Genomic DNA, 23,272 nt, shown 5'->3' with positions numbered 1-23,272 from the left:
TGGCTCTGGCACACGCCACTACGAGCGGCCGACTAACCACAACTGCGCCCACACTCTTCGGATACACCGACGACTTACACCACTACTATATCTATCTACGGTCTACAAGTACCGTGTTCTCCTCTCACTATTTACCAGACCCATGAGGTCGACAACAGACGCGTGAATTGCCTCTGGCTGCCTCATGTTTACCTTACTCATGGAGGTCAAACATGAATGGCATGGACGACAACGAAGACGAGACAGGTCTCTTCGACGATGACGATTTCGATAACTTGTCTGAATCTGCTCTCCAGGAGCTAGAGCAAAATGCCATCCTTTCAACGCAACGAGCGCAGCAGCAGGCTCGTGCCATTACAAACCACTTTCAACCTGCTCCGCAAAGCCCCGTCACTTTGCCACCAAATCGGCTGCTGGCTCAGGCGCCATTCAATGGTAGACATCATCTATTGAACCCTGTCATTCGAAAACCGGTTAATGAATTCCAACCGGGAGACGACAGTTTCGAATTGGTTGGAGATGAGGGTGTTCCTACTCCGGTTGAAGAAATTGAAGCGTTCCCTCTCCGTCGAATGCAACTCAGTGAGGCTCAAGGAGAACAATTTCGCCCACAACGATATGGCCAAGCCTACAATGGTGTCGGGCTCAAACAAAATTCTCAAAGTCATAGGCGGCCTTTTCCGGCCAGCCTGGGAGATGGCTGGTTTCCGGGCGTGCCGTCGAGATCCGATGAGATGCTGCGGGACGGCCTGTCACTGGAGAACATGAACGCCCTACAAGGAGATGATCGTGAAGCATTTCGTGATCATCGCATCGAGAATTTGATAAGAGAAAGAGATGAACTTACACGGGAGCTTCGAGAGACCAAGGATACGGTCATGATGCAAAAGGGGGAAATCTCAATCATACGAGCCAACTTTGAGAAGGAAACCAAAGTCTTCAATCGACAGGTTGGTGTTTTGAAAAAGTCAATGGAAGAAGAGGCGGCGAGACATACGGCTGCTCTTAACGCAATGAAGGAGAAAAATAATAACCTAGTCACCCGTTACCACTTTCTTCAGCAGGAACACAACCAAGAGCTTCAGGAAACCAAGAGTCTCCGACAACGCTTGAAGGACAGACCGCAAGCAGACAAGGATGCCAGTCCCGTGGGTACTCCGAAGCGTGGTATGGCCCGTTCTCTTCGAGATGGATTTGACGATGACGATATCATGGTTATGTCTCCATCGAAATCAGCTCGGCGTCCGAAACCAACTCCTCCAACCGCAGTAAATAAGAGAAAACGAAAGGCCGACGTTCCGAGTCCGGTGAAACCGCTGGTGCTCAGATCTTCGAACACACATCCTCCTGATCGGCCACCGTCGCCGCCACCACCAGCACAGACAGATGGACCGATGGTTCCCGTTATACGGAAGGACAAGCAGGCTGAACGCAGCCTTTCCTTCCTCCAATCTATTCTAGAATATCAGGTCAAGCAGACCAAAGAGCCGCTTGTCGAAGCCTTGGTTGGGTTTTCGTTTCCCACTAACCCGTCTAAGAAATTCTCCGCTATCCTGCTTGACGGGGTGGCGCACCTCAAAGGCGATCGCCTTGCTGGTGATCTACTGCAAATATTTATCAGCTTATGGTCCAGGTCCATGAAAGAGCAATACTACAAGCCGATCGCACTGCTAATTGAAATCGTCAGCCATATCATTGAACTTGAAATGTTGGTATTAGATTCTGGAACTATCTCCAGCCTTACACCTGTTCTCCAGACATGCGTGGCAATCAATGCTGAGAAACGCTTCGAGCACTCTCCTGTAAACCATTCAACGTTTGGCAAATTCCGTCAAACCCCTCAATCTGTATTGAAGAAAGAAGTCAATGGTACAGCCTGCATGGAACTTATGCTAACAGTAGCATACATCGTCTCAGATGACCCTGACCTCCTGACCCTCTTCTGGCGCCTCATGGACCCGGAATTCGTTCTAATGATGCTCAATGCCTGGCAACCTATCTCGGACATCACGCTCATGCTCCAACTGCTCGCCACGAGCATTTTCTCATCCACGTTTGGCTGCGTTTGTGTCGACGCACAACAAAACACAATAGAAAACTACATTATTAACCGTCTCTGTCATCTGCTGTGGGAAACGCCGAAAGTCGACGAGGGCCTCTGTCCCAACACAACCAAAGAGCTCTGCCAATTGCGAGTAGAAGTCATGGACCTACTCCTCAAAGTAGCCATCACTTCCACCCCACACCCGCACGACGGTCCCACTCATCACGGCAGCAAGCTCATAGCTCATCACACAGGTGCCATCGCCCGCGTCGTCCGCAGTCTCCATGACGAAGTCTCCGCCATGTACAACCTTCTATCCTCGCACGCTCTGCATGCCGAGCTCGTGAACAAAGGCATCCGCCTGCTCTACCATGTCCTAAAGCTCCACGGCTCCGAGATCAATCTCCAGGAGAAACTCTCCGTCATCAACGGTGGTGTACACAAGCATCGCGTCGTCCTCACGAGGCTCGCGTTCTCCGAGGGCTTCTACATCGATCGCCTGATCACAGACGACACCGTCGCCATGGCCACCAGTATGCTCGAGGAGAGCGTCACACCCGATGAAGCGGATGAATTGATCGAAGCATTTCCGGGGTTCAAAGGCCGAGGTGCCAGTGCCGCTGCCCCTACAGCGGTTAGCTTCGACGGGGGATTAAGGTGATATCAATATCTGAACGATCACAGTTGAGGGTTCATATCTTTTGAAGGATAAGGCAGACTCAGTCGTTGTAGAGCGACGGGTATTTTGAACTGAGTGAAATCTTAATGCATCGGTGGCGAGATTCCATTCTCTGTTGCCGCACTGGATAAGCAATGAAATGAAACGAAAAGGCAAAGACAGAACGTAAGCTTTGGGCCCCAACGATAAAATAATTATGTTCAATTTGTATTATCATTATCATCCCGATCGTTAAGAAAGGGTGTTCTGATCAGGCGACTTGTTGAATACATTGTGTTTCAATTCTGTACCATGTAACACCATTCAGTCTGGAACGAGTCAATCCAGAAGCGTACAGTCCAGAGCGGCTGCATGTAAATCCAAAATCGTTAAATGCTTCAATAGCACTCTTCCTTTCTGGTTGCATATCATGGCGTCTCGATGCGGCGAACATGTATCCGATACGGAAGTTCGCTCCGCTCACCATCCCTCGTCAGCCGGATAACGCTACCGTTGGATCTTGAGCTTCGAGAACTCATGGATGATCTCGACGAGGGCCTTGAGCGTATCGACTCTTGAAGTTCCCCTGAGCGAAAACCTGGTCTGGATGCGGCCGAGAATATGCGTGAAGTCGAGCCTTGCGTGGGTGTGGCGCGGGAACGGGGCGCTGTCGTCAGCGCAGTGCGCAAGGTGCGTACGTCTGCTTCGGAATCTTCTTCCGTGCCGTGACCGCGCTCGAAGGAGGAGAGGGAAGGGGCCGAGTCTTCTGAGACACGACGAGGAGGGGGCTTGTGATGTCGCACAGAGCCGGAGTCGGAGAAAGTCGAGTCGGCAGAGGATATTTCCATGTCTACATGCCGACGAGAGTAATGATCGTGCTGGTCCGTCGTGCTGGAGGTTTCGGAGTGTGATGTGTATGACGAGTCCTCTAGATCTAGCATCTCGACGTCCACCGGTGTCATGTTGCGGAGCAACTCGGCAAATAGCCGCATCAACGTTTGGAAGTCTTCTTCAGTAAGAGGTTCGGATGAGAAGCGTGCGTGTTCGTAAGCTGTGAGAAAGGCTGCTGTCAAGGACGTGTCTGGCACGACACCAATTTCAACGAGATGTCGTAGGTATGGTCTCATACCCATCGTCGCAGGCCTGGTGAGTTCATCGATTACTCTTGGATCCGGCATAGGCATTCCATCGGGACCAGGTTCAGCCAGTGGATCAACAGGGGCAAGGCTGACGGCCTTCGCTTCGACGAGATCGGCCAACTCGTCAATCACGGTGGCATACTCCAGATTGGGAAGATCCTTGGATGCTGGCGACGACCATCCTGGATGAGCTATCTTCCCCCATCTCGACTCGAGACTGTGGTCGCTGCTCGACTGTGATTTGGTGAAAGCCAGCATCCTCGCACCCGCGTTGACGGCGTCATGTTCAATCATCCGACTTCGTGGCCTGGATTGATAGGCGATCACGGCACTTCTCTCCAAACATTCTTGGATTAACTTGTGAATTCGTCTTCCTGGTAGGTCCTCCTGTTCAATAGGCATAAACGTCTTCGGTATCTCCTTAAGAATCGAACGATTCGTGTAGATTCGGGACGCATAGATGAGAATGGCAATTAAGGCGGTAATGACGTATGTGCCCGTGATCAAGAATATATCAAGCAGCCGACGCCGTTTGTAGGATTCGTAGAGAGCATCTGCAGGAGTTACGCAAATGAAGCTGATCTGGATTAAGAAGACTGCGGTGAATGAGGTGCTGTAGAAGATGCGGAAGAGAATCTGGCGCGCCCGTGCCCACTCCACCATGGCCACGACAGTCTCATCTTGGGAAGGAGGAGATCATATATCCGATGTTCTGATCATAGCAGTCGTACTGCAACAGTAGTCGAGTATCTGTATACTAGCATTGAATTGAGGGGCCCAGCAGGACAACCACCCGAGGAAGGCCCACACTCACTTCCACAGCACGTGATATCACGTGGTTCTGCCTACTTTCACTGGGCAAATGACGCAAGACAAACGTGGTGCATCTGACTGGTCTTTCCTTAGGCATTCCACTCCATCTCTCACTGAGACGCATCTCTGTGCGGTTTGTATGTCGCGGTAAGCTACTGCAATGGTCCAACTGTTCTGCCAAAGTGTCGAACAGACACGCCTGTCAACGGCACATGATACACGTTTACGACAATGCAGAATCGGGCAGATCGACTCTCCGACAGGAAATACGAGTACGTGGAAAGCCAATCAACCCCGTAGCTCGGTCTGGATTTAAAGCTGAGCTGGTTGTTGAAAGCATCTTGACGTCTCTGTCACAAGGGTTGTGAAGGAGGTTGGCCAGAATACTCATTTGAATTGGTGAACAGCTTACAAATCAACCGTCCGGGGCGGTGAATAGGTGGGATTTTTGTGCATTCCATACACTCAAGGAGTGGACAGAGACCGGTATGTACCCGACGCCTTCTCAAAACAAAATCATACTGTTCGCTCTCGATCAACACCGTTCTCTTTCTCGATCAACTTCAGGTCTCGACTCAATTGCCCATCATGCCTCCCATCACTCTTTACGACGCGGCGGTTGTCCCCGTCATCCGTGCTTTGAGGAATCTCTCGCATATCTTGAAGAAGGGAGAAACCTACGCCAATGACAAGGGGATCCCTCACTCGGAGCTCCTTGAAGCCAGTATAGCACCCGATATGAAGCCTCTCACCTTCCAAGTCCAGATCGCATCAGACTCCGCCAAATTTCTCGCTGTCCGTGTCGCTGGAGTCAACAACATGCCCATGGAAGACAACGAAAAGACGTTTGAAGAACTACAAACTCGCATTACCGCGACCATCAATTTTCTCGAGGCGGTCAAGAAGGAGGATTTCGATGGAAAAGAGGACAATGAAATTATGGTCAGAGACATCAAGTTCACGGGCTTGAGCTACGTCACTTCCTTTGCGCTGCCGAACTTCTATTTCCACGCTGTTACAGCCTATGACATTTTGAGGATGAAAGGTGTTGATATCGGGAAGAAGGACTACCTTCGCGGAGCCAACGAGTGGGGTAAGATGGAAAGAGAGTGAACAGACATCACGGCGGAAAGCCGAATCAGCAAAGCAATAATAGCCAAGTTCGAGATATTTCCTCAGTGATTGACATGTGATCCTTCTAGCTCGCACTGCAGCGCTCCTGATATTGGATATTCCCCATTTTATTATGACGAATGAGTCTGGAACTGCGTCTTCAGAGCGATGTACGATCTTTTCATCCTTGCGGCCGTGAGATTGAACAGTACCCTCTGGCGCTCGTCAGCCTTATCACGTGACAACGCGGAATATTCAGCCCAACATGCTTCTTCAGTCTCGATATTTTCCTCATCTCGCATACAGCACCTCTGCGGGGGATCAAGATCGCCTATGCTTGATGGCACCCATTACAAACCTGGACGGTTGATTAGTAGCCTCAAGGATCTATCCCAGGACGAGGTGTAGCAGCAAGGACACCCTGCGGAATCTCCAGGTTTCAGTTTTATCCGCAGCGAATATTGCAAGGCAATTCTAAAGTCCTTTTTTTCGAGTTCACATCTCCTTACTAAAGCCCGAGCTCAAAATGACTTTACCACAGGAAGCCTGCAGGACCGATATATCACTTCTCTAGCACTTCACACTTGCAAGCAACATCAAATGTCACAAGTGCTAGCATGGCACCCTCATGGTCAAATAGAAGGCCATCTCTTGCTTTGCTTATGACCTCTCGCAAGTGCTCCGACAAAAGTCTTGGGAGGTTTTGTTCGACCATCCCGGATTCGATGGCTGCTCTGCTTGGCCAGCGTGAGCATAAGCGAGCGGATCTCCAAATTCGAGAAGCTAAAGGTCAACGGGTGGAGGTACCGTTGGTCGGATGGTTACCAATACCGCCACAACGTGAAAAACGGGGCCGATCTCATTCCTTCTGTGTCTCAGCCAGTTGGATGGAGTGAATGCCTCTGCTTATGCTGCCCTGGTGTCTGGTATGTTGACGGTGTGCTAGGGATCTCTTCTAAATGAGGCAGTACGTTAGATAAGCCGAGACATTCGATGGTACCAGTGCCGGCGTTACAACCCCAGGATTCTTTCACCCCGTTACTGAAGTGGACAAGTCTTTCGCTTTGCGTCATGACCACTCCAGACTACATTGGGAAAGAGGCCTAATTTGACCAAAATCCTGGGCTGAGATGGCCCCTTCTGTTCTCACCCAGAGCCATGTTACCCTTAGTAATGAATCTCAACGGGGGCCTCGGGTCGATTGAATGTTGTTCCGCTGACAGTTGAAGTCTCAGCCGCTCCGGTCTCAAAAGTAAAAATAGTAAACCTCACTATGCTGCTGACAAGAAGACAGGAAGGTCTTCATAAACGGAACTTCAAGATTAGCTGCCGACTTTCACACAGCAATCCAAAATGCCTGCGCCCAAGAGAGATCGAAATATCCCCCCTGGAATCGAGGACGAAAGCAGACGAACTATCACCAACAAAAACACGGGCGAAACAGTCACATGGGACAAATACGGTTATGAAACGAAAGGAGAAAAGGCCATTGCCACTGCTGTCTGCCAACCTGGCGGCGGCCCCCCTCTTCACTACCACACATCATATGCGGAGCGATTTCAGCCAGTGGAAGGAGTGCTAGGTGTCATGTTGGGAGACAAAGAAGTCCATCTCCAACCGGGCGAGGCAGCCGATATCCCCATCGGAATGCACCATCGATTCTTCAACGACACCGACAAGGACGTCACCATGAAAGCCTGGGTTCTTCCAGCGCATGCCGGATTTGAGAGAAGTTTGTACATCCTTTTCGGACTCAATAACGATGGTCTGGCGGATCCCAAAACTGGAATGCCTCATAACATGTTACATACAGCCATCGTGGCGGACCTTGGCGATATGAGATTTCCTGGGTTTCAAGGTGGATTGATCAATTACTTCACCAAGATTTTGGCCTTGGTTGCAAGATGGCGTGGGGTGGAAGAGGAGTTGCTGCAAAAGTATTGGGATTAAAACTGGTCGATATGCTTCGTCCTAGTGCAAGGAGCCATAGGTTTCGGTGGCGACGGTAATTATGTAGGTCTGGAACGTTAATAGAGTATTTCTTCGCATACTTGACAATAATGTGTTCATCACTGATCTGGGTCTCCTATGCGATTGAGCTTTGCTGAACGGCTGGCAATATCAAATATGCCAAGATCTCACGGCGTGTTTGTTGTGCATTTCCCCAGAAATTGCCCGGACTTGAAACCCATTTGAATTCGCACCTTGGGGCGACCGGTCGAGTGGCATACGGCAGGGGACCCGGTAAGGGATTCGGAAATGACGTGACTTTCTCTTCTCTATAGCCACAGCTCCCTCAAGACCGACTCGTCATGGCTGAGAAAGCTCCTCCTTCCCTTGCGGCTGTTGCTGTTTCGTCTGTTATTCTCGGCCTCCTGGCAGGTTACTTTATCGGTCAAGGCTCCAGTATTGGGCTTTTCGGCGGCCCAAACAATCCGAGTGACGTCAAGAAAAGCTGGCCAAACAGTTACAATGTCAAAATTCATGCCGACTCAAGTGATGACCAGGCCGATGACGAGGACGAGGGTGACGAAGAAGAGGGAGACGGAAAGGAATTAAACGACTTCAAAGGGTCTACGGAGGAGGTGAAGCTCGTGTTAGCAGTGAGAACGGATCTTGGGATGGGTAAAGGTATGAATGTTACAGTCACATGTTGAAGCGTTCTTGACTGACCATTTCCTTCTGCAGGTAAGATCGCCGCTCAATGCTCTCATGCCACGCTCGCGTGCTACAAATACCTTCTCAATCATGCTCATTCGGCACCTTTACTCAAACGTTGGGAGTGGGGAGGTCAGCCTAAGATCGCAGTAAAGGTCGACAGCGAGGAAGAGTTGGAGACGCTGCAGGCACAAGCCATCAGCCTGGGGCTTTGTGCACAAGTCATTCACGACGCTGGGAGGACGCAGATTGCTGCCGGCAGTGCGACGGTACTGGGGGTACTCGGCCCCAAAAGCGTGGTCGATCAGGTTACTGGACAATTGAAGTTGTTGTGATCGAAGATCCGGCTCGATGAGACGGATACAAATCCTGCTCGACTAAAGCGAACATGTCTACTCTCCACAGAGAGATGCCAACGAAGATCTCTTGTCTCATCCCCGAGTCCTCGAACAGCTATTCATGCATTTGTCTCTGAGGTTTCCCGAGCTTTTCAATTCTGTGGTAAATGACACGACGACTCGAACGAAGAATTCCTAAATCTATTGAGCATCCTTCAAAGCCAGCTCCTCGCTTCTCTGTCCATAGATCCGTCGGTATTTGTTCAACAGTTCCAGAGATATCTTGGACCCGCCACAAAGAATAATGACAACCTTGGATTCCGGTCCAAAGCCTCTGAGGTATTTTCTCAGTCTCCCATCATATGCAAGAGCTATACTTGCGCCACATGCCGGCTCCACCAGAAATCTTTCGTCATCAAGGAGACGCCAACACGCCGCGCATGCCTCCGCGTCTTCGAGAATAATCGGTGTGACATTGGGTCTCTGAGCTTGTTGGAAGGCATTTTCCGCTACACGAATGGCGCCCAGAGATGTTGCCACTGACGTGATGCCTGAGAGTGTTACCAGTTCACCCTTCTGGATGGACTGTGCAAGGGAATCGGCGCCGAGTGTTTCCACCGGCATGACGGAGACCTCATCACCCCAGCCAACACGATCAAGTCCATTCATGATGCCCGAGAAGAGTCCTCCTCCACCCACGGAACACACTATGGCATCGGGCCTTTCGCCGTCCGGCATCTGGTCTTTAATCTCTTCCACCATACTCCCCGCACCCTCCCAGATTGCTGGGTGGTCAAAAGGGTGAATATAAATGCCCCTTTCACTACGTTCCTCTGCCTCGGGGATGATGACTTCTCTGAGATGCTTGTCTGCAAAGAACCAGCTGTCGCCATGGGAAATGACTTCACTTGCCCCGGCAGCCTTGAGTTTCTGGATCGTTCTCTCATCCGTGCTGGTTGGGACAATGACTGAGGACTTGTAGCCAAGCGATGTCGCCGCCGTGACACAGGCAAGTCCCGCATTTCCGCCTGAAGACGAATAAAAGTGAAGAGGCCTTTTATCAGAGGGACATTGTTTTCTGATGTTTTTCAGCATCAAATTCCCGACGCCGCGAGACTTGAAGGAAGAAGATGGTTGCAGATTTTCGAGCTTGAGAAATATTCGACTGTGAAGATAGAGGATCAGTGCCTGCTGAAAGCGCTTGCGGAACTATTTGTCGTACCATCCAGCGGCTTTGGAAAGAGCGCCCGACTCGATTAGTGGAGTCTCAACCCATGGCTGTTTGATGGAAGATGTTGCTTCCTGTGCGCAATCACTCTCCCTTTCAATCATGGTATGGGTTGCAGATTTGATCGCCAGTCCGAAAAGAGAAGTCTGCACAATGCAAAATCTGCGAGACAACAAATATACAGCAGGGTCGAAATTGCGTCGGGCCAAAGTTTTCTGCGGTTCAGAAAAGAATAGCCTATCAATAGAGAGGACTGAAAGAGGAACAGTCGTGACCCTTTTGTGCAAAGACCAGTGGGAACAGGACGGTCCGCGCCCTGTTACAATCTTAAGTACCTTCAACGAGCCGCCAGTGGTTCGAAGGGAAAAAAAGATTCATTTGGCGACGAGGCCTTGTGGGGCAATCGTCCAATCATGTCATTCCGAATATAGATGCGGGAATTCAATTCCCAAGAGCAAACTCGACATGCACTCGCATTTTCATATAGATATATCTACAGCATGTGGTTGTCTCCCCAGGCACCCCAGGTATGTACGAAAGGACGTCATCAATCGTCAGCTTGTTTAGCAACTCAACCTTCAGATTCTCTCGTAAGGCATAAATTTGATAAAAACAACCCAAACCCCATCTCTTTTGGATCACTATCAAGAATACAGTGTATCCAACTCGTCAGTCCTGTTTTACAGCTCTGGAATCGTATATCTAGGTACGTCCCCTCTTGGGACTTGCAGCTTCTGTTTCTGTTCCGAACTACAGTGTCCACGGTATGAATCCAGCGCGGTGCAAAGCTTTCGAACTCAGACATCTACTCTATGGTCGAGGATATCCTTAATTGCTCGCGTGGCTGCCCCCAAGTCATTGGAGTTGTCGAGCCCAATACTTTGACAGTCCTTCAACATGAAAAACTGTATTGTCCGGCCACCATAATTCCAAGCCAACGCACATATATTTCTACAAATATATGATCCATGGTCATCGAGAAGAATTGCAGTGCATCGAAATCAAAAGTGTTCCTCCCTCGCCCGGCGCGCTCTTTGTTAGATCCAGGTAACCATTCAGGGCGATGGTGCCGGCACTGGCATTTTGGTTTGTCGCTGCGAAGCGAGTTCCCTCTATTGCATGCGACATGAAAGTCAATGATCAGAAACGGAAAACGCAGCCTCCAATCCGGTATGACGAAACTGCGTCCAAAGTGGTCGTCTACAAAGAAGCCCCGTCGTATCAAGTTGATGACCGGTAAATGCTACCGCAGAGCATCCAAAAGCCGGATCAGGGGTGGTTCGAGGTAAGGGGAGTGGTGTTGCCAATCTGGACTCATCGAATGGGGTAGGGACGGAATTGAAGCAGATCCGCTTCATCGAAATAGCCAACCTCTTGTCGGGAGCGAGGGGATAATTTTCAATGCCCACTGATTTAAACCTGGGCCTCGTTACTCTTCCGAGGCCCACGAGACAGATCGCTCAGTTCTTGCAAAGAGGGGTCGTCTATCTCAGCAGAAGCACATGAGCGTGATATTATTTGGTGAGCTTGCTGCATCAATTCCTCTAGAGGATTCTCGCACTCGATGAAGATGTTTCGACTGTGCAGTGATTGTCGATATTACGGGTCATACGTACTGTTTGCAGCCATCTCGGAGCCTATCTCTTCGACAGGACGGTATAGAAGGGGGCGGGCGCAGGCAGTATTTGGGTTCAACATTCCAAGAACGGGCCCAAAGTGAAAGCTGGAATTCATGAGGCTCAATAAAACAATAAGACAATGCGCTGAAAACCTGGCAAGGCAACGGGTCAGCCAGCAACTATCCTATTCATGTAGTAGGTGAGATGATGGCGGTGATGTTCATAGCATTCTCTTGTTTTGCTCACCATGATCTTTTTCAACTTTTCGGTGAGAGTGGATCGGACACTGCCTAGTATGATAGATATCTCTGAATAGCAATGCTTGCAAAAGAGTTTGCCATCAAATCGTCCTGCAGAACCCCTAGGCGAGTGCTATGGTAGTATGAAGGAGACGCAAAGATTCCACAGCGAGAAGAGGCTTGAATGCTTATTTTCACATTGCGCAGGGTAGGCCGATACCTTTCGAGAAGGAAATACCGCTTCCTGGCGGCATAACAGTGGGCAATGGGCGGTGGGTCGGCTTGACCAAAGTCATCTGGATCACCAATCTGGTGGGCCGGAAAAAAAAAAAAAAATTTTGCATCATTGAGCCGATGTTCGGCAGAGGCTCCCCGCAAGGTCCTGCAGCTCCCCCTCCGCAGACCACAGGCGAATCGCCGTCTTTGAATTTTGACTCATTATTTTCTGCAAGTCCATATTTCTTTGACTCCAGTTTCACCGCTTGTGGCCCTTTTTTCGTTTCTTCCTCTTTCTTCTCGGTGGTGATTCTCTCAAGTAGACCCTGGCCTGTTCCTCACGCGCTCTCTTCCCACACATAACTACATCGCTTCACCGTTAATATGTCTGTCTCAGCCGACGAGGTCGAGACCAGCGGGGTCATCAATGGCGAAATCAATGGAGTCAATGGCCATTCTAACGGTATCAATGGAAACGCCAGTGTGTGATACTGCTCCTTATTCCTCGATAACCTTCTAAGCGTACTCTAGGCCACCCAGGTTACACTGGTATCGACACCAGACCTACCCCCGCTCCTCAAGCCAGAAACCCTTACATGCCTGTGGGAGACTTCCTAAGCAACATCGGTCGATTTAAGATCATTGAAAGCACGTTACGAGAAGGCGAACAGTATGACACCAGCATGTGTCCCGGAACGAAAACCGGACTCACTGACTTGTGTTCGTAGATTTGCAAACGCCTACTTTGACACCGCAAAGAAGATTGAAATCGCCAAGGCTCTTGATGAGTTCGGCGCGGACTATATTGAACTCACCAGTCCCGCCGCCTCTGAACAATCTCGCAAGGATTGTGAAGCTATTTGCAAGCTAGGCTTGAAGTCCAAGATCCTCACCCACATCAGATGTCACATGGAGGATGCGAGAATAGCCATTGAAACCGGTGTCGACGGGGTGGATGTTGTGATTGGTACATCTTCTTTCCTAAGGGAACATTCCCACGGAAAGGACATGACCTATATCAAGAACACCGCCATCGAGGTTATCCAATATGTCAAATCCAAGGGGATCGAGATCCGATTCTCCAGCGAAGACTCCTTCCGATCAGATTTGGTCGACCTTCTGTCCCTCTACCAAGCCGTTGATAAAGTTGGTGTGAACCGAGTCGGTATTGCCGATACCGTTGGGTGTGCTTCTCCCAGACAAGTCTATGACCTGGTCCGAACTCTCCGTGGTGTGGTTAGCTGCGATATTGAAATTCATCTCCACAACGATACTGGATGTGCGATTGCAAATGCCTACTGCGCTCTCGAGGCCGGTGCTACCCATGTCGACACCTCCGTTCTCGGAATTGGCGAGCGAAATGGGATTACAACCCTGGGGGGCCTTATGGCTCGAATGATCACTGCCGACCGAGATTATGTGAAGAGCAAGTATAAGCTTGAAAAGATCAAGGACATTGAAGAATTGGTTGCTGAAGCCGTTGCCGTCAACATCCCCTTCAACAACCCCATCACCGGTTTCTGCGCTTTTACCCACAAAGCCGGGATCCATGCCAAGGCAATTCTGGCAAACCCAAGCACATACGAAATCATCGACCCTGCAGATTTCGGTATGGGCAGGTATATTCATTTTGCTTCTCGGTTGACTGGCTGGAATGCCATCAAGTCACGAGCACAGCAACTCAAGATTCAAATGACCGATGCGCAATACAAAGAAGTCACGGCAGCTATCAAGAGACTGGCCGATATCCGACCCATTGCCATTGATGATGCTGATTCCATCATTCATGCTTATCATCGTAACGTTATGCTCGGAAAGACGAACCCCGGGAATGAGGTTGAATTGCCCAATATGACCGAGAAGGAGAAAAAGCTGCTTGCTGAAAGGCAACAAGAAGAAAGCTCCGTCCCCGAAAAGAGACGACTTGGAGAGACCGTTGATGAGAAAATCTCGACAGAGCAAGTCGTCAAGAAGCTTAGAACAAACGGTATCGCAGCATGAATAGCCGGTCATACGGGGACATAACGCATGTGACGGTGTTTTTAATGATACCAAGGCCTTTGGATTTCCAAAATGAAAGCAGCTTTGGCGTCAGGAAGGCATGAACTTTATCCCAGCTGTTCTGTACATAGTAACAAGAGATCTCGAGCTGGGGTTGACCGGGAAGAAAAGAAGAAAAAAGTGAATATATTTTCCGATTGGGAATGATATATAATATCTCTCGCGAAATGAGTCAGTCTTCGCCCATACTTTAAGCAAGGGCTGCGAGGGACACGGCGAAGGTACAGAGCAGGGCTGTCGAAACGAAATACGAGGCGAAGCGGATCTTCCTTTTTAACCCCTGCCACGCGCACTGGCGAATGGTCCACGTCAATTGTCATTCGCGCCGTGGCTGCGGAGAAAGCCACATGAAATCGACCTGAATTCCCATCATAAATTTCATCACCATCCCTCCACATTCCTTGACCCCGTTCTATGTCTTTTCGATAGCACTGACCTTAGGCCCCATCATGGGCTCTTCTCCTCTTCCTGTTAGCTTGCAGAGCAAGTTCCAGAGACCTCAGTCATGGTCCCGATTGAGAGACTACCGAGGCAATTTTGAGATGTATGTCCGCCCTATTTCTTCCTGCTACCTGTTTTCTGCGCCTCTTATGTATAAAATCTAAGAATGCAACAGACTTCGGAACATGGTCTTCATCCTATTTGCCCTCCGTATCCTGCGCCGGTCATTCTACTTCCTACGAGGCCATGGCGTGGTCGGCTCCCTTGTCCTCTTCTACCACCAAGCCAGCAAAACGGCATACAAAATCTTCCTCAACCTTCCTGGTGTGAAATCAAAAGTAGCGAAGCAGCTAGCAAGTGCTAGGAAGGACATGGAGGATAAGCTGGCACCCACAGGACTCGAGATAAACCGATTTCTTCATCTCCCCAAAGAGCCGTGGACCAGCGAACAATTACGAACTGAGCTCGAGACTCTTTCGGCCATGAAACGAACACGTTGGGAAGAAGGAAAGGTCTCGGGTGCTGTCTACCACGGCGAACAGTCCCTGCTAGACGTTCAAAGTGAAGCAATGAAATTATTTAGTGTGGCCAACCCCATTCACGCGGACGTGTTCCCTGCGGTACGGAAGATGGAAGCCGAAATTGTCGCGATGGTCCTGGCCATGTTCAATGCACCTGAGTCTGGGGCTGGAGCTACAACGTCAGGAGGGACGGAGTCGATTTTGATGGCATGTCTCTCAGCCCGACAAAAGGGATATGCTGAAAGAAGAATTACCGAGCCCGAAATGATCATTCCAAGTACTGCTCATGCTGCATTCCACAAAGCAGCCAGCTACTTCAAGATCAAACTGCATACCGTCGCCTGCCCCGATCCAGACTACATGGTCGATATCAACCGGGTAAGGAGGCTGATCAACCCCAACACTGTTCTACTGGTTGGCTCGGCCCCCAACTACCCTCACGGCATTGTCGACAACATTCCAGCATTATCCAAACTGGCAGTCTCCTACAAGATCCCTTTACATGTGGACTGCTGTCTGGGCTCTTTCATTATGCCCTGCCTCTCGAAAGCCGGATTTCCCTCTCCATGGGCTGATGAAGGTGGTTTCGATTTCCGCCTGCCCGGCGTCACCTCAATCAGCGTGGACACGCACAAATACGGCTTCGCTCCCAAAGGCAACAGTTGCATTCTCTACCGCAACCACCAACTCAGAGAGTACCAATACTTTATTTGCCCAGAATGGCCTGGCGGCGTGTACGGATCGCCGAGTATAGCAGGATCACGGCCGGGTGCACTCATCGCAGGATGCTGGGCAAGCATGATGGCCCTAGGTGAGAAAGGCTATGTGGACGCCACACACAAGATCGTCAGCACAAAATTAACGATCGAGAACGCGATCAAAGAGCACCCCATCCTCAGAGAAACACTGGGCATCCTCGGCCGTCCGCCCGTCAGCGTCGTGGCATTCAAGTCTATTGATCCGGCCATCTCGGTCTACGACGTCGCCGATGCAATGTCCAAGCGGCAATGGCACTTGAATTCTCTGCAGGATCCGCCTGGCGTGCACGTCGCGGTCACTTTGCCCATGACTCGCCCCGGGGTTGTGGACGGATTGATCGACGATCTCGTCGCGGTGGTCAAGGAGGAAAAAGAGAGAGTCGTCGAACGGGTCAAGGCTGGGGGACCGGCCGTCGAGAGAGGAAAAGGATCGAGCGCACAGTTGTACGGCGTTGCGGGCAGTTTGCCGGATAAGAGCATCGTTGAGAAGATGGTAGTTGCGTATTTGGATACCCTTTATAAGGCGTAATTTGGGACTGGATGAGTTATGGTGGTGGCTATGAGTATATTGCCGAAATCCATTCAGCGGCAGCAGGAGATGGGAGATGCATTGTCGCGGAAGGACTCTCCTTTCATTGTCTTTGCCGCTTCAACCGGTTTGTTGCAGTCGTTGCAAGCATACAATCATACGAGCAAGCAAGAAATCAGCCGTGGTGGTTATCGGTATCGGCACCCAGCCCCTGACTTTCTCTGAATACTTACCTACCTAGGTACAGAAATATATATTACTCTGCCTCGTTCGTGATGTCTACAAGAACTTGGATCTTCACCAACCGAACTTCGAATAGATTGACGATTCATTCTCTGAATAAATATTACCATAACAATAAACTAATAACGTTTGTCAATAAGTCGCAAAGTACATCGTGGTCACCATTCAGCCTTAGCCCATGCCCGTCAGCAGCAATACCTGAACCTTACTAGTAGCGCCATATTTTCCTGTCAGGAGAATAGAATAAATAATAGCAGTCGAGACAAGGCAAATAAAACGATCGTCCATCCCGTAGGTAGTTGACAATACTAGTAATATGATGTTCTGTGCACGGTGCTATGAGCGCGAAGATCGAACCGGTGCATCACTTCATTATCATCACTGTTGTGGTTTCCACATGTCTACGGGCGAGGTGGCCGTGGCGGCCATGCCTTTACCGTTCTGTACAAGTCTTTATTAGAAAGGTTGCGTCACAGTATAGGAGAACAGAGGAAGAACAAATCAAAACGAAAACTTGATAAAAAACGAACCTCCCTCCCTTACGTAGCACGGACCGGGCGGTGGCAATGAGGGTAGCTTCGTGGAAGAGGGGAGAACGGAAAGGCAGGACTTACACTCGAATCCATCTCATTACTACTAACCTGCGACCCTCTCCATTCCCCAGCATTGTTGTTTGGGGAGGGCAGTTCCTGCACCGCTGTTGTCGTGGTCGCTGCGTCGGAGTACGCGGTGGAAGATGCGACTTCTGCACGCGGCAGGGCGGGGGAAGAGTAGACTTGATAGCCTCCCTGCTGTGGAGGAGGAGCAGCACCGTAGTCGACTTGGGACATGACTGGATAAGGCCCTGGGTGGTAGCCTGCTATCGGGCCTGGGGCCGGGTAGGTTCCTCCATGTGCTGGGCTTGGGTACATTGCTGCACTGCCTCCTGGGGCTGGGTACATTACAGGTGCACTAGGAGGAGCGGGTTGATGATAGTTTTGCGGTGGTGGAAGAGCAGCTGTTTGAGGAGCGGACTGTCCTCGACGTTTCCTTCGGCGGAAGAAGAGGAACATGCCCAACGCGATGAGAAGGAGGCCGCCAACGCCACCGACAACGCCGCCGACAATTGCACCGATGGGGGTGCCGTCTCCGTCATCTGGTGGTGGCGTTGGAGAGTCTACAGGAGGACCGCCGGTGCACAGCGAGGTAGGGAAGGCGCCTCCCTGATTGGCGAAGTCTTGTCGCACAGCTTCGGCCAGACGGAATTCTTTCGCCTCGACGTCCATGACGAGATAGTTCATGGTCAGGAATGGCATGCCCCAGGTAGCGAGGTAATTGTATTCGGTGTCGAGATTCGTGTAGTTGACGATCAAGGCCCGCTTGTATGTTTCGTTGTAGGTCGTGTAGTTGCCCATGCTATCGTAGTATCGTGGAAAAGTAAAGAGTTCTGACGCAGGTATTGAGGACTTATAGCCGTCTTTGACAGAGACGGTGAGGTTTCCATTGGGGGTACTGGAGGCAAGATACGTAAGTCTGTCAAAGGTAGGATCATACACGCCGTCGGTGACTTGGGCAAAGGATTCCCAGAGCTCCTGCGGCATCTGGAGTGTTTCGGACCATGGGTTTAGTGATACTTGCAGTGCCGATACGGAGCCGTTGAATAAAGAAATGGATCCGGAGTCTGTCTCCCAGCTCAAATCCTCGATTTGAAGGCAAGTGTAGCATCCGTCCAGACTGGGAAAAGATGTGAATTCACCGGTCACTCGGGCCGTGTCGTAGCCACCAACGACGAGGAGACCGTCGATAGGTTGGTCATAGGCGCGACTACCGGGCCATAGTCCCCAGGACCTGATCGGTGCTGCATTGCTGTCGATGACGGCCTGTAGAAATGGGGATTCGCGACCTATGCCGAGGGAGTTTCCGACCACTATACCATCAATGGTTCAGTATTCCGTACACGCATGGGTGAAGAATGGGTAGAAGTGCTTACTGTCGCCTGCAACAGCATAGGTGGCGAAGGGCAATCCCCACGCCATGGTGTCGTTCGAGCCGAATGTGAAGACGTCATTCCAAAGGTTGTAGGTTGAGTAGCTGGAGTCTTCAGCCAGGGTGCCATTCCAGGTTGACTGATCCGACTCGACTGAAGTGGTCGACCGAGACGGATCGTAAGTTCCTCCCAACTGGGCGAGACAGTCATAGTCCACAGAAGAGGTACATTCGTCCTCACTAGCAACCACGGTGAGGTCTGAAATTGATGGCCAGATGGAGAACCTCTGGAGGGGTAGTCCTATGCCCATTTCTACGCCCCATGCTGGAGCAGCCTGGCCATCAGAGCTGACGTTGTTATTGCTGATGGCCAGGAGGAGAGGTTCTGCGGAGTTTTGACATGTGGGAAGGGACATCTTCTATGGTTGACGAAGGCGTTCAGAGAACGATGATGATGATGGTACACCAACCCTGGGTTTGTAAACACGAGAGCGACTCATACAGCGCCTTTATCCTTTGGCGTCATACGAACAAAGTAGATCACTTCGTTTCCAAAGCAATAGAAAAATAAAAAAGGGCAGGCTGAAACGGTGAGGGCCCAGCAAACTCTGCTCGCTATAAGAGAGAACGAACTGCGGCTGATCGGGAAATACTTTCCCTCCTTCTGGGCTGAACTCGGATTCTGCTCTGGAACCAAGGGAGAGAGAAACGATAGTATGGTGGGGTCCTGAATAAAGATAGACTTGTACCAGGGGAGAATCTCAGCGACGCCACGATTGAAAGTTCCGCGGACCACAGGCGGCGAAGCCTGCACTGGTCCCATGGATTTAGCCCCCAGACAAGACCACTAGAAGTCCAAACAACACGAGGTTGAACGGAGAGGGTGAAGGAGGACGAGATGGGAATGAACCCGCTTTGAGTCAATAGAGAGTTGTCAGAAACATCCCAGCTTACCCAGATCGGTTTTTGTGTAGCAGCGCAGCCTCAAAGTCACCGGGACTTCTTTCTGAGGAAGTGGGAACATTTGTGGCATCAGGCTGAGGAGAAAGCTCACAGGGTAAGAAGCCAAACAAGGCAGACAAGGAGGAGCGGTAACTCGTGATCGAGGGTCTTGTCGGGAAAAAATGGCGCCATTAGCGTGCAAAAAAGAAAATAGGTGGTCCAGACAAGAGTGAAGGAGAGGTCTAGACTCCAAGAGCGCGCCAGCGGTGAGTTCGTATGGCAGATAGCTAGGCCCAATATCCCCGTTTTCAAATTTCGAAAGACCCTCTTGGAGGATCTTGGAAGTGTGTCTTGGAATCGCTTGGCTACAGAGGCTAAATTCCAATCGAGTCTGTCCCCTTTCGCTTCTGTTACGTTTGTGTATTTCGTCGTCGGAAGCCACAATTTTCGGGTCGCCAATCACATATTGTGCGAGAGCTGGAGAGTTCCAGATTCGGTTGAGAGAAACTCCACTCATATGGAGCAGACGTCACGACGTTTCCGTCACAGACTTGGGAGAGAAAGACGGACAAATAATTCCAGGAGTGAGGCTGAAATTTGAGATGAAGTGCCTTTACGGTGGAGTTTTGACGCTAAGCCGTATGCTGAATGATCCGCCGCATCAACTGTTTCCCACGCTCCCCCTTATTATTCATCCTTCTATTTCTTTTCATCACTTTCGGAAACCGAGATCAAAGTATTCTCCAACTCTGCGACGAGTAAGTCCATCATGTATCAGCTATATATACATCGCCGTGGTACGAGACAAACTCCGCAACTTTTGGAATGGGATCAACTCTTGTATATGCAGCTCTCCCTGTTCTATGGCGAGAACAACTTGTGCAAGGTATCGAGCGGGAAAGTCGACGCCAGTTTCTCTTTGTGTTGCTTGTGACATCTTCATTTCCATTTGTGGGGGTCATAAGCGTATTAAACACTGCAGACTGTGATGTGGGAAGTCGAGGCAGCAGCAATGTCCCCCGTCCATTCCATATATTCACCAGCTCCGACCAAGTTGGATTCCAGGATCAGTATCTTGAATAATGAGGGATTTTTGAGATGAATGTCGCAAAGCAAAGCAAATGACAATGGCTTCTTTCCTTGGTAAGGTGAAAATCCCCCCGAGCAATTAGCTCGACTCCCGCAACAAGAAGACCTCGATCAATCACAGCCATTGGAGTTTGCCCTATGAGGTACTGTAACGGATCCACGGTTTAACAAAATGCTGGGTGCCCATCGAAATCCATCCGCCCTCAAACGAGGGACATTCTGCCCAAAAGTACGCCAGCATGAATCTCTCCGAGACAAGATCAGACAGTCTGTATCTCCTGATCGTCTGGTACTGATAGAACTTGACCCAGGTCAGACCCCCAAAAGAATCGAGCCACATACTGCAGCGTCCAACAATCTTGATGTGGACCGACATTGAAGTTGTTCCCCCCCCCTCAAAGTCCATCGAACTATATTCCTCACGACATGTGATCATATTTCGTATGTTAATCACCGAGCTCACCATATTCTCAGCACGCCTCCCCCCCCCCCCCCCCCCCCCCCCCCCCAAATTAATCGAGACCGGTCACAGATGTTGAGATCTGCATTACACATGGAATCGTCCGGTGCAGCGTACCTTACCGGTTTGTCAGCGAATTGGAAGATAATATTTCCTCTCAACGCGGCCTCTTACATGTCCAAAGTCGTGTCATCCACTTACTATAGGAGATCTGAAGCAACACTTCATCTGGGGGTGCATGGTAGGTTTGTTTGACAAGGGCTCTTTTGACAGAGCAAGACCGTGAATTGCAGATGAATATACGGGTGCATGCACATAACCGCTATGTTAAGGGTTCCTTGATGGGAACACACAGCGTATCGATCCAAAACAGTGTATGTTGGTCGACCTCTTGTGGCTGAAGCATATCGACAAATCGACTTCAATTGACCGATTCGCAGAGCATTACTGGTTTCGTTACCACAGCCATCACCCCAAACATGAGAAATAGCCACATACTTTATTTCAGGCTCATACCGCAGGATTTGTATTCTGTCTGCTTGGAATTTCACCAAAGGGTATCCATCATCCACAAATGGTCGCGCCATCCTGCTCCCGAAAATGAAAATGCGCTCGCAGCGACATTTTGGTCGCTTGTGGTCGCAGTTCTACCCTGACACACATACAATGCATGGTAATGAGCAGAACCTAGTATATTCCCTTTGTAGTGTTCGAAGCGAGACGAACACTTGCGTGGCATTGTGTCATGTGCTGGACCCGTCCCGATGTTAAGGAAGGGACCGGCATAAATCATGCCCTCGACAGCTATGTCGCCCACACAGCGGATCAAGTGGGACACCAACCAAAATCGTCGATCAACTTTCCTCTCCTCTCCAATGCTGCCGCCGTAAATCAGGCTTCGAACTAGCATCGAAAGAGCGAGATGAGCCGATACAGGCACTAAATAGCCACGGCGCGCCTCCCGTGTGCGGTCATTACCATCAAGAGTCCACGCCGCTTCACGCAGGCATTCAGAGAGATGAGTGGCCCAGGTTCTATCCGCTTGTATGCCAACCAACTTGTTGATAAATTCTTCGAAGAGATTGCGGACTATGAGAACCTTCGTTGTGACTACACTGCCGTTCGGACTGGACTGACAGCCGTCGCCGTTCCAGAGACCTCCTGTCTCGATGCAGGCCTCCTCAAGATCTTCTGCAAACCCCCAAAGAGAATCCAAGTCTGGATAAAAGGACCAAAGATAGATTTGGTGAGCCACCCTCTTGTATTCAAGCTGGACCCAGGGAGCTATCTTGGAGATCGATCTGAGAATACTTATTCCAATCCTCGCATACCCATAAGAGGCCCCCTTTTCGAAGGAGCTGGTATATTCCAGCCTTGTCGTCCATCATAACCTTGAAACTTTGTCGAAGTCAGGGTCGCTCAGGTCAGGAACGAGTTCATGAGATATGGCATTGCCTGGCAAAATTCATGATATCCCCATCTTTCACTTGACGCCTTCCACATGATGACGAATTTGCAACAGCCGAGGAAATACAGGGCAATAGCAGTAAGTGGGCTGATGTCAAGCCTAATCCGATCCGAAAGGAATGGCCGGCTGACGCTTAGGCACGTTGAACAAAACTACCATTGCTGCATGATGAAGTGGTCGAATGAAACAATTGCGGCTGAGCGCTGCGCCCTGCTCCAGTGCGATTCCAGACTTTTACCCCAAAATCACATTGATCTGTTCCATAGCAAGGCTACTACTCGACTTCAACCCTTCTGCGGTACTTACTCTCATATCCTTTTGCCTTCTTCAACCGGCCACTTTGCACTACCAGATTCCAGTCCCACAAGGACAGTTGTAAATTCTGCCCAATCAGCAAGCGAAAAGGCAGCATCTCGTTTCGTTAGCCCGCTCGTTTAATTTCAGCTCGCGATCCGTCTCCATCTTCTTCCTTGGTTCCTATCTCTCTTGAACATATTCTAAGCTCACTATTCTTCCGGTCAAACGGAAAAGGGAAGAATACCCCCAGATTTTTTTTCGTTTTTCGCTCGGCGGACTCGCAAAACACCCCATTAGCGACCTTCCTATCGAAGGTAGCGGGCCGAGTAGCTGCTTCACATGGCCTCTGCCACTACCACCACCACCACCATCGCCTCTATGCCATCCCATCATCACCAGCAGCAGCAATGTCAGCAGCAAAGCTTATACTTGT

At 50.3% G+C, this 23,272-nt stretch overlaps 9 protein-coding genes across 9 annotated transcripts; 6 read left to right on the top strand and 3 right to left on the bottom strand.

The window, feature by feature from the left end:
- Window positions 1-212: 212 nt before the first annotated feature.
- Window positions 213-2,705, top strand: Z518_06213 (uncharacterized protein; the record flags this gene model as incomplete). The annotated part of the gene is made up of 1 exon (XM_013417023.1): window positions 213-2,705. The coding sequence occupies one exon, from the start codon at window positions 213-215 to the stop codon at window positions 2,703-2,705; it is 2,493 nt and encodes an 830-aa protein (XP_013272477.1).
- A 425-nt stretch (window positions 2,706-3,130) lies between these two features.
- Z518_06212 (uncharacterized protein) lies at window positions 3,131-4,504 on the bottom strand (the record flags this gene model as incomplete). The annotated part of the gene is made up of 1 exon (XM_013417022.1): window positions 3,131-4,504. One exon carries the CDS (start codon window positions 4,502-4,504, stop codon window positions 3,131-3,133), a length of 1,374 nt encoding a protein of 457 aa, XP_013272476.1.
- Window positions 4,505-5,242: 738 nt separating this feature from the next.
- Z518_06211 (uncharacterized protein) lies at window positions 5,243-5,767 on the top strand (the record flags this gene model as incomplete). Its single annotated transcript, XM_013417021.1, has 1 exon — window positions 5,243-5,767. One exon carries the CDS (start codon window positions 5,243-5,245, stop codon window positions 5,765-5,767), a length of 525 nt encoding a protein of 174 aa, XP_013272475.1.
- A 1,353-nt stretch (window positions 5,768-7,120) lies between these two features.
- Window positions 7,121-7,717, top strand: Z518_06210 (uncharacterized protein; the record flags this gene model as incomplete). Its single annotated transcript, XM_013417020.1, has 1 exon — window positions 7,121-7,717. The coding sequence occupies one exon, from the start codon at window positions 7,121-7,123 to the stop codon at window positions 7,715-7,717; it is 597 nt and encodes a 198-aa protein (XP_013272474.1).
- A 362-nt stretch (window positions 7,718-8,079) lies between these two features.
- Z518_06209 (peptidyl-tRNA hydrolase) lies at window positions 8,080-8,760 on the top strand (the record flags this gene model as incomplete). Its single annotated transcript, XM_013417019.1, has 2 exons — window positions 8,080-8,398; window positions 8,456-8,760. 2 exons carry the CDS (start codon window positions 8,080-8,082, stop codon window positions 8,758-8,760), a joined length of 624 nt encoding a protein of 207 aa, XP_013272473.1.
- Window positions 8,761-8,964: 204 nt separating this feature from the next.
- Window positions 8,965-10,095, bottom strand: Z518_06208 (uncharacterized protein; the record flags this gene model as incomplete). The annotated part of the gene is made up of 2 exons (XM_013417018.1): window positions 8,965-9,928; window positions 9,986-10,095. The coding sequence occupies 2 exons, from the start codon at window positions 10,093-10,095 to the stop codon at window positions 8,965-8,967; spliced, it is 1,074 nt and encodes a 357-aa protein (XP_013272472.1).
- Window positions 10,096-12,449: 2,354 nt separating this feature from the next.
- Z518_06207 (homocitrate synthase, mitochondrial) lies at window positions 12,450-14,066 on the top strand (the record flags this gene model as incomplete). The annotated part of the gene is made up of 3 exons (XM_013417017.1): window positions 12,450-12,546; window positions 12,597-12,735; window positions 12,794-14,066. 3 exons carry the CDS (start codon window positions 12,450-12,452, stop codon window positions 14,064-14,066), a joined length of 1,509 nt encoding a protein of 502 aa, XP_013272471.1.
- A 509-nt stretch (window positions 14,067-14,575) lies between these two features.
- Window positions 14,576-16,375, top strand: Z518_06206 (uncharacterized protein; the record flags this gene model as incomplete). Its single annotated transcript, XM_013417016.1, has 2 exons — window positions 14,576-14,670; window positions 14,743-16,375. 2 exons carry the CDS (start codon window positions 14,576-14,578, stop codon window positions 16,373-16,375), a joined length of 1,728 nt encoding a protein of 575 aa, XP_013272470.1.
- A 621-nt stretch (window positions 16,376-16,996) lies between these two features.
- Window positions 16,997-18,999, bottom strand: Z518_06205 (uncharacterized protein; the record flags this gene model as incomplete). Its single annotated transcript, XM_013417015.1, has 3 exons — window positions 16,997-17,059; window positions 17,233-18,524; window positions 18,588-18,999. 3 exons carry the CDS (start codon window positions 18,997-18,999, stop codon window positions 16,997-16,999), a joined length of 1,767 nt encoding a protein of 588 aa, XP_013272469.1.
- Between the last annotated feature and the right edge of the window lie 4,273 nt (window positions 19,000-23,272).

Source organism: Rhinocladiella mackenziei (assembly GCF_000835555.1).
Source record: "Rhinocladiella mackenziei CBS 650.93 unplaced genomic scaffold supercont1.4, whole genome shotgun sequence".
NCBI classification, from domain to species: domain Eukaryota; kingdom Fungi; phylum Ascomycota; class Eurotiomycetes; order Chaetothyriales; family Herpotrichiellaceae; genus Rhinocladiella; species Rhinocladiella mackenziei.
This window is presented reverse-complemented; position numbering and strand designations above follow the sequence as displayed.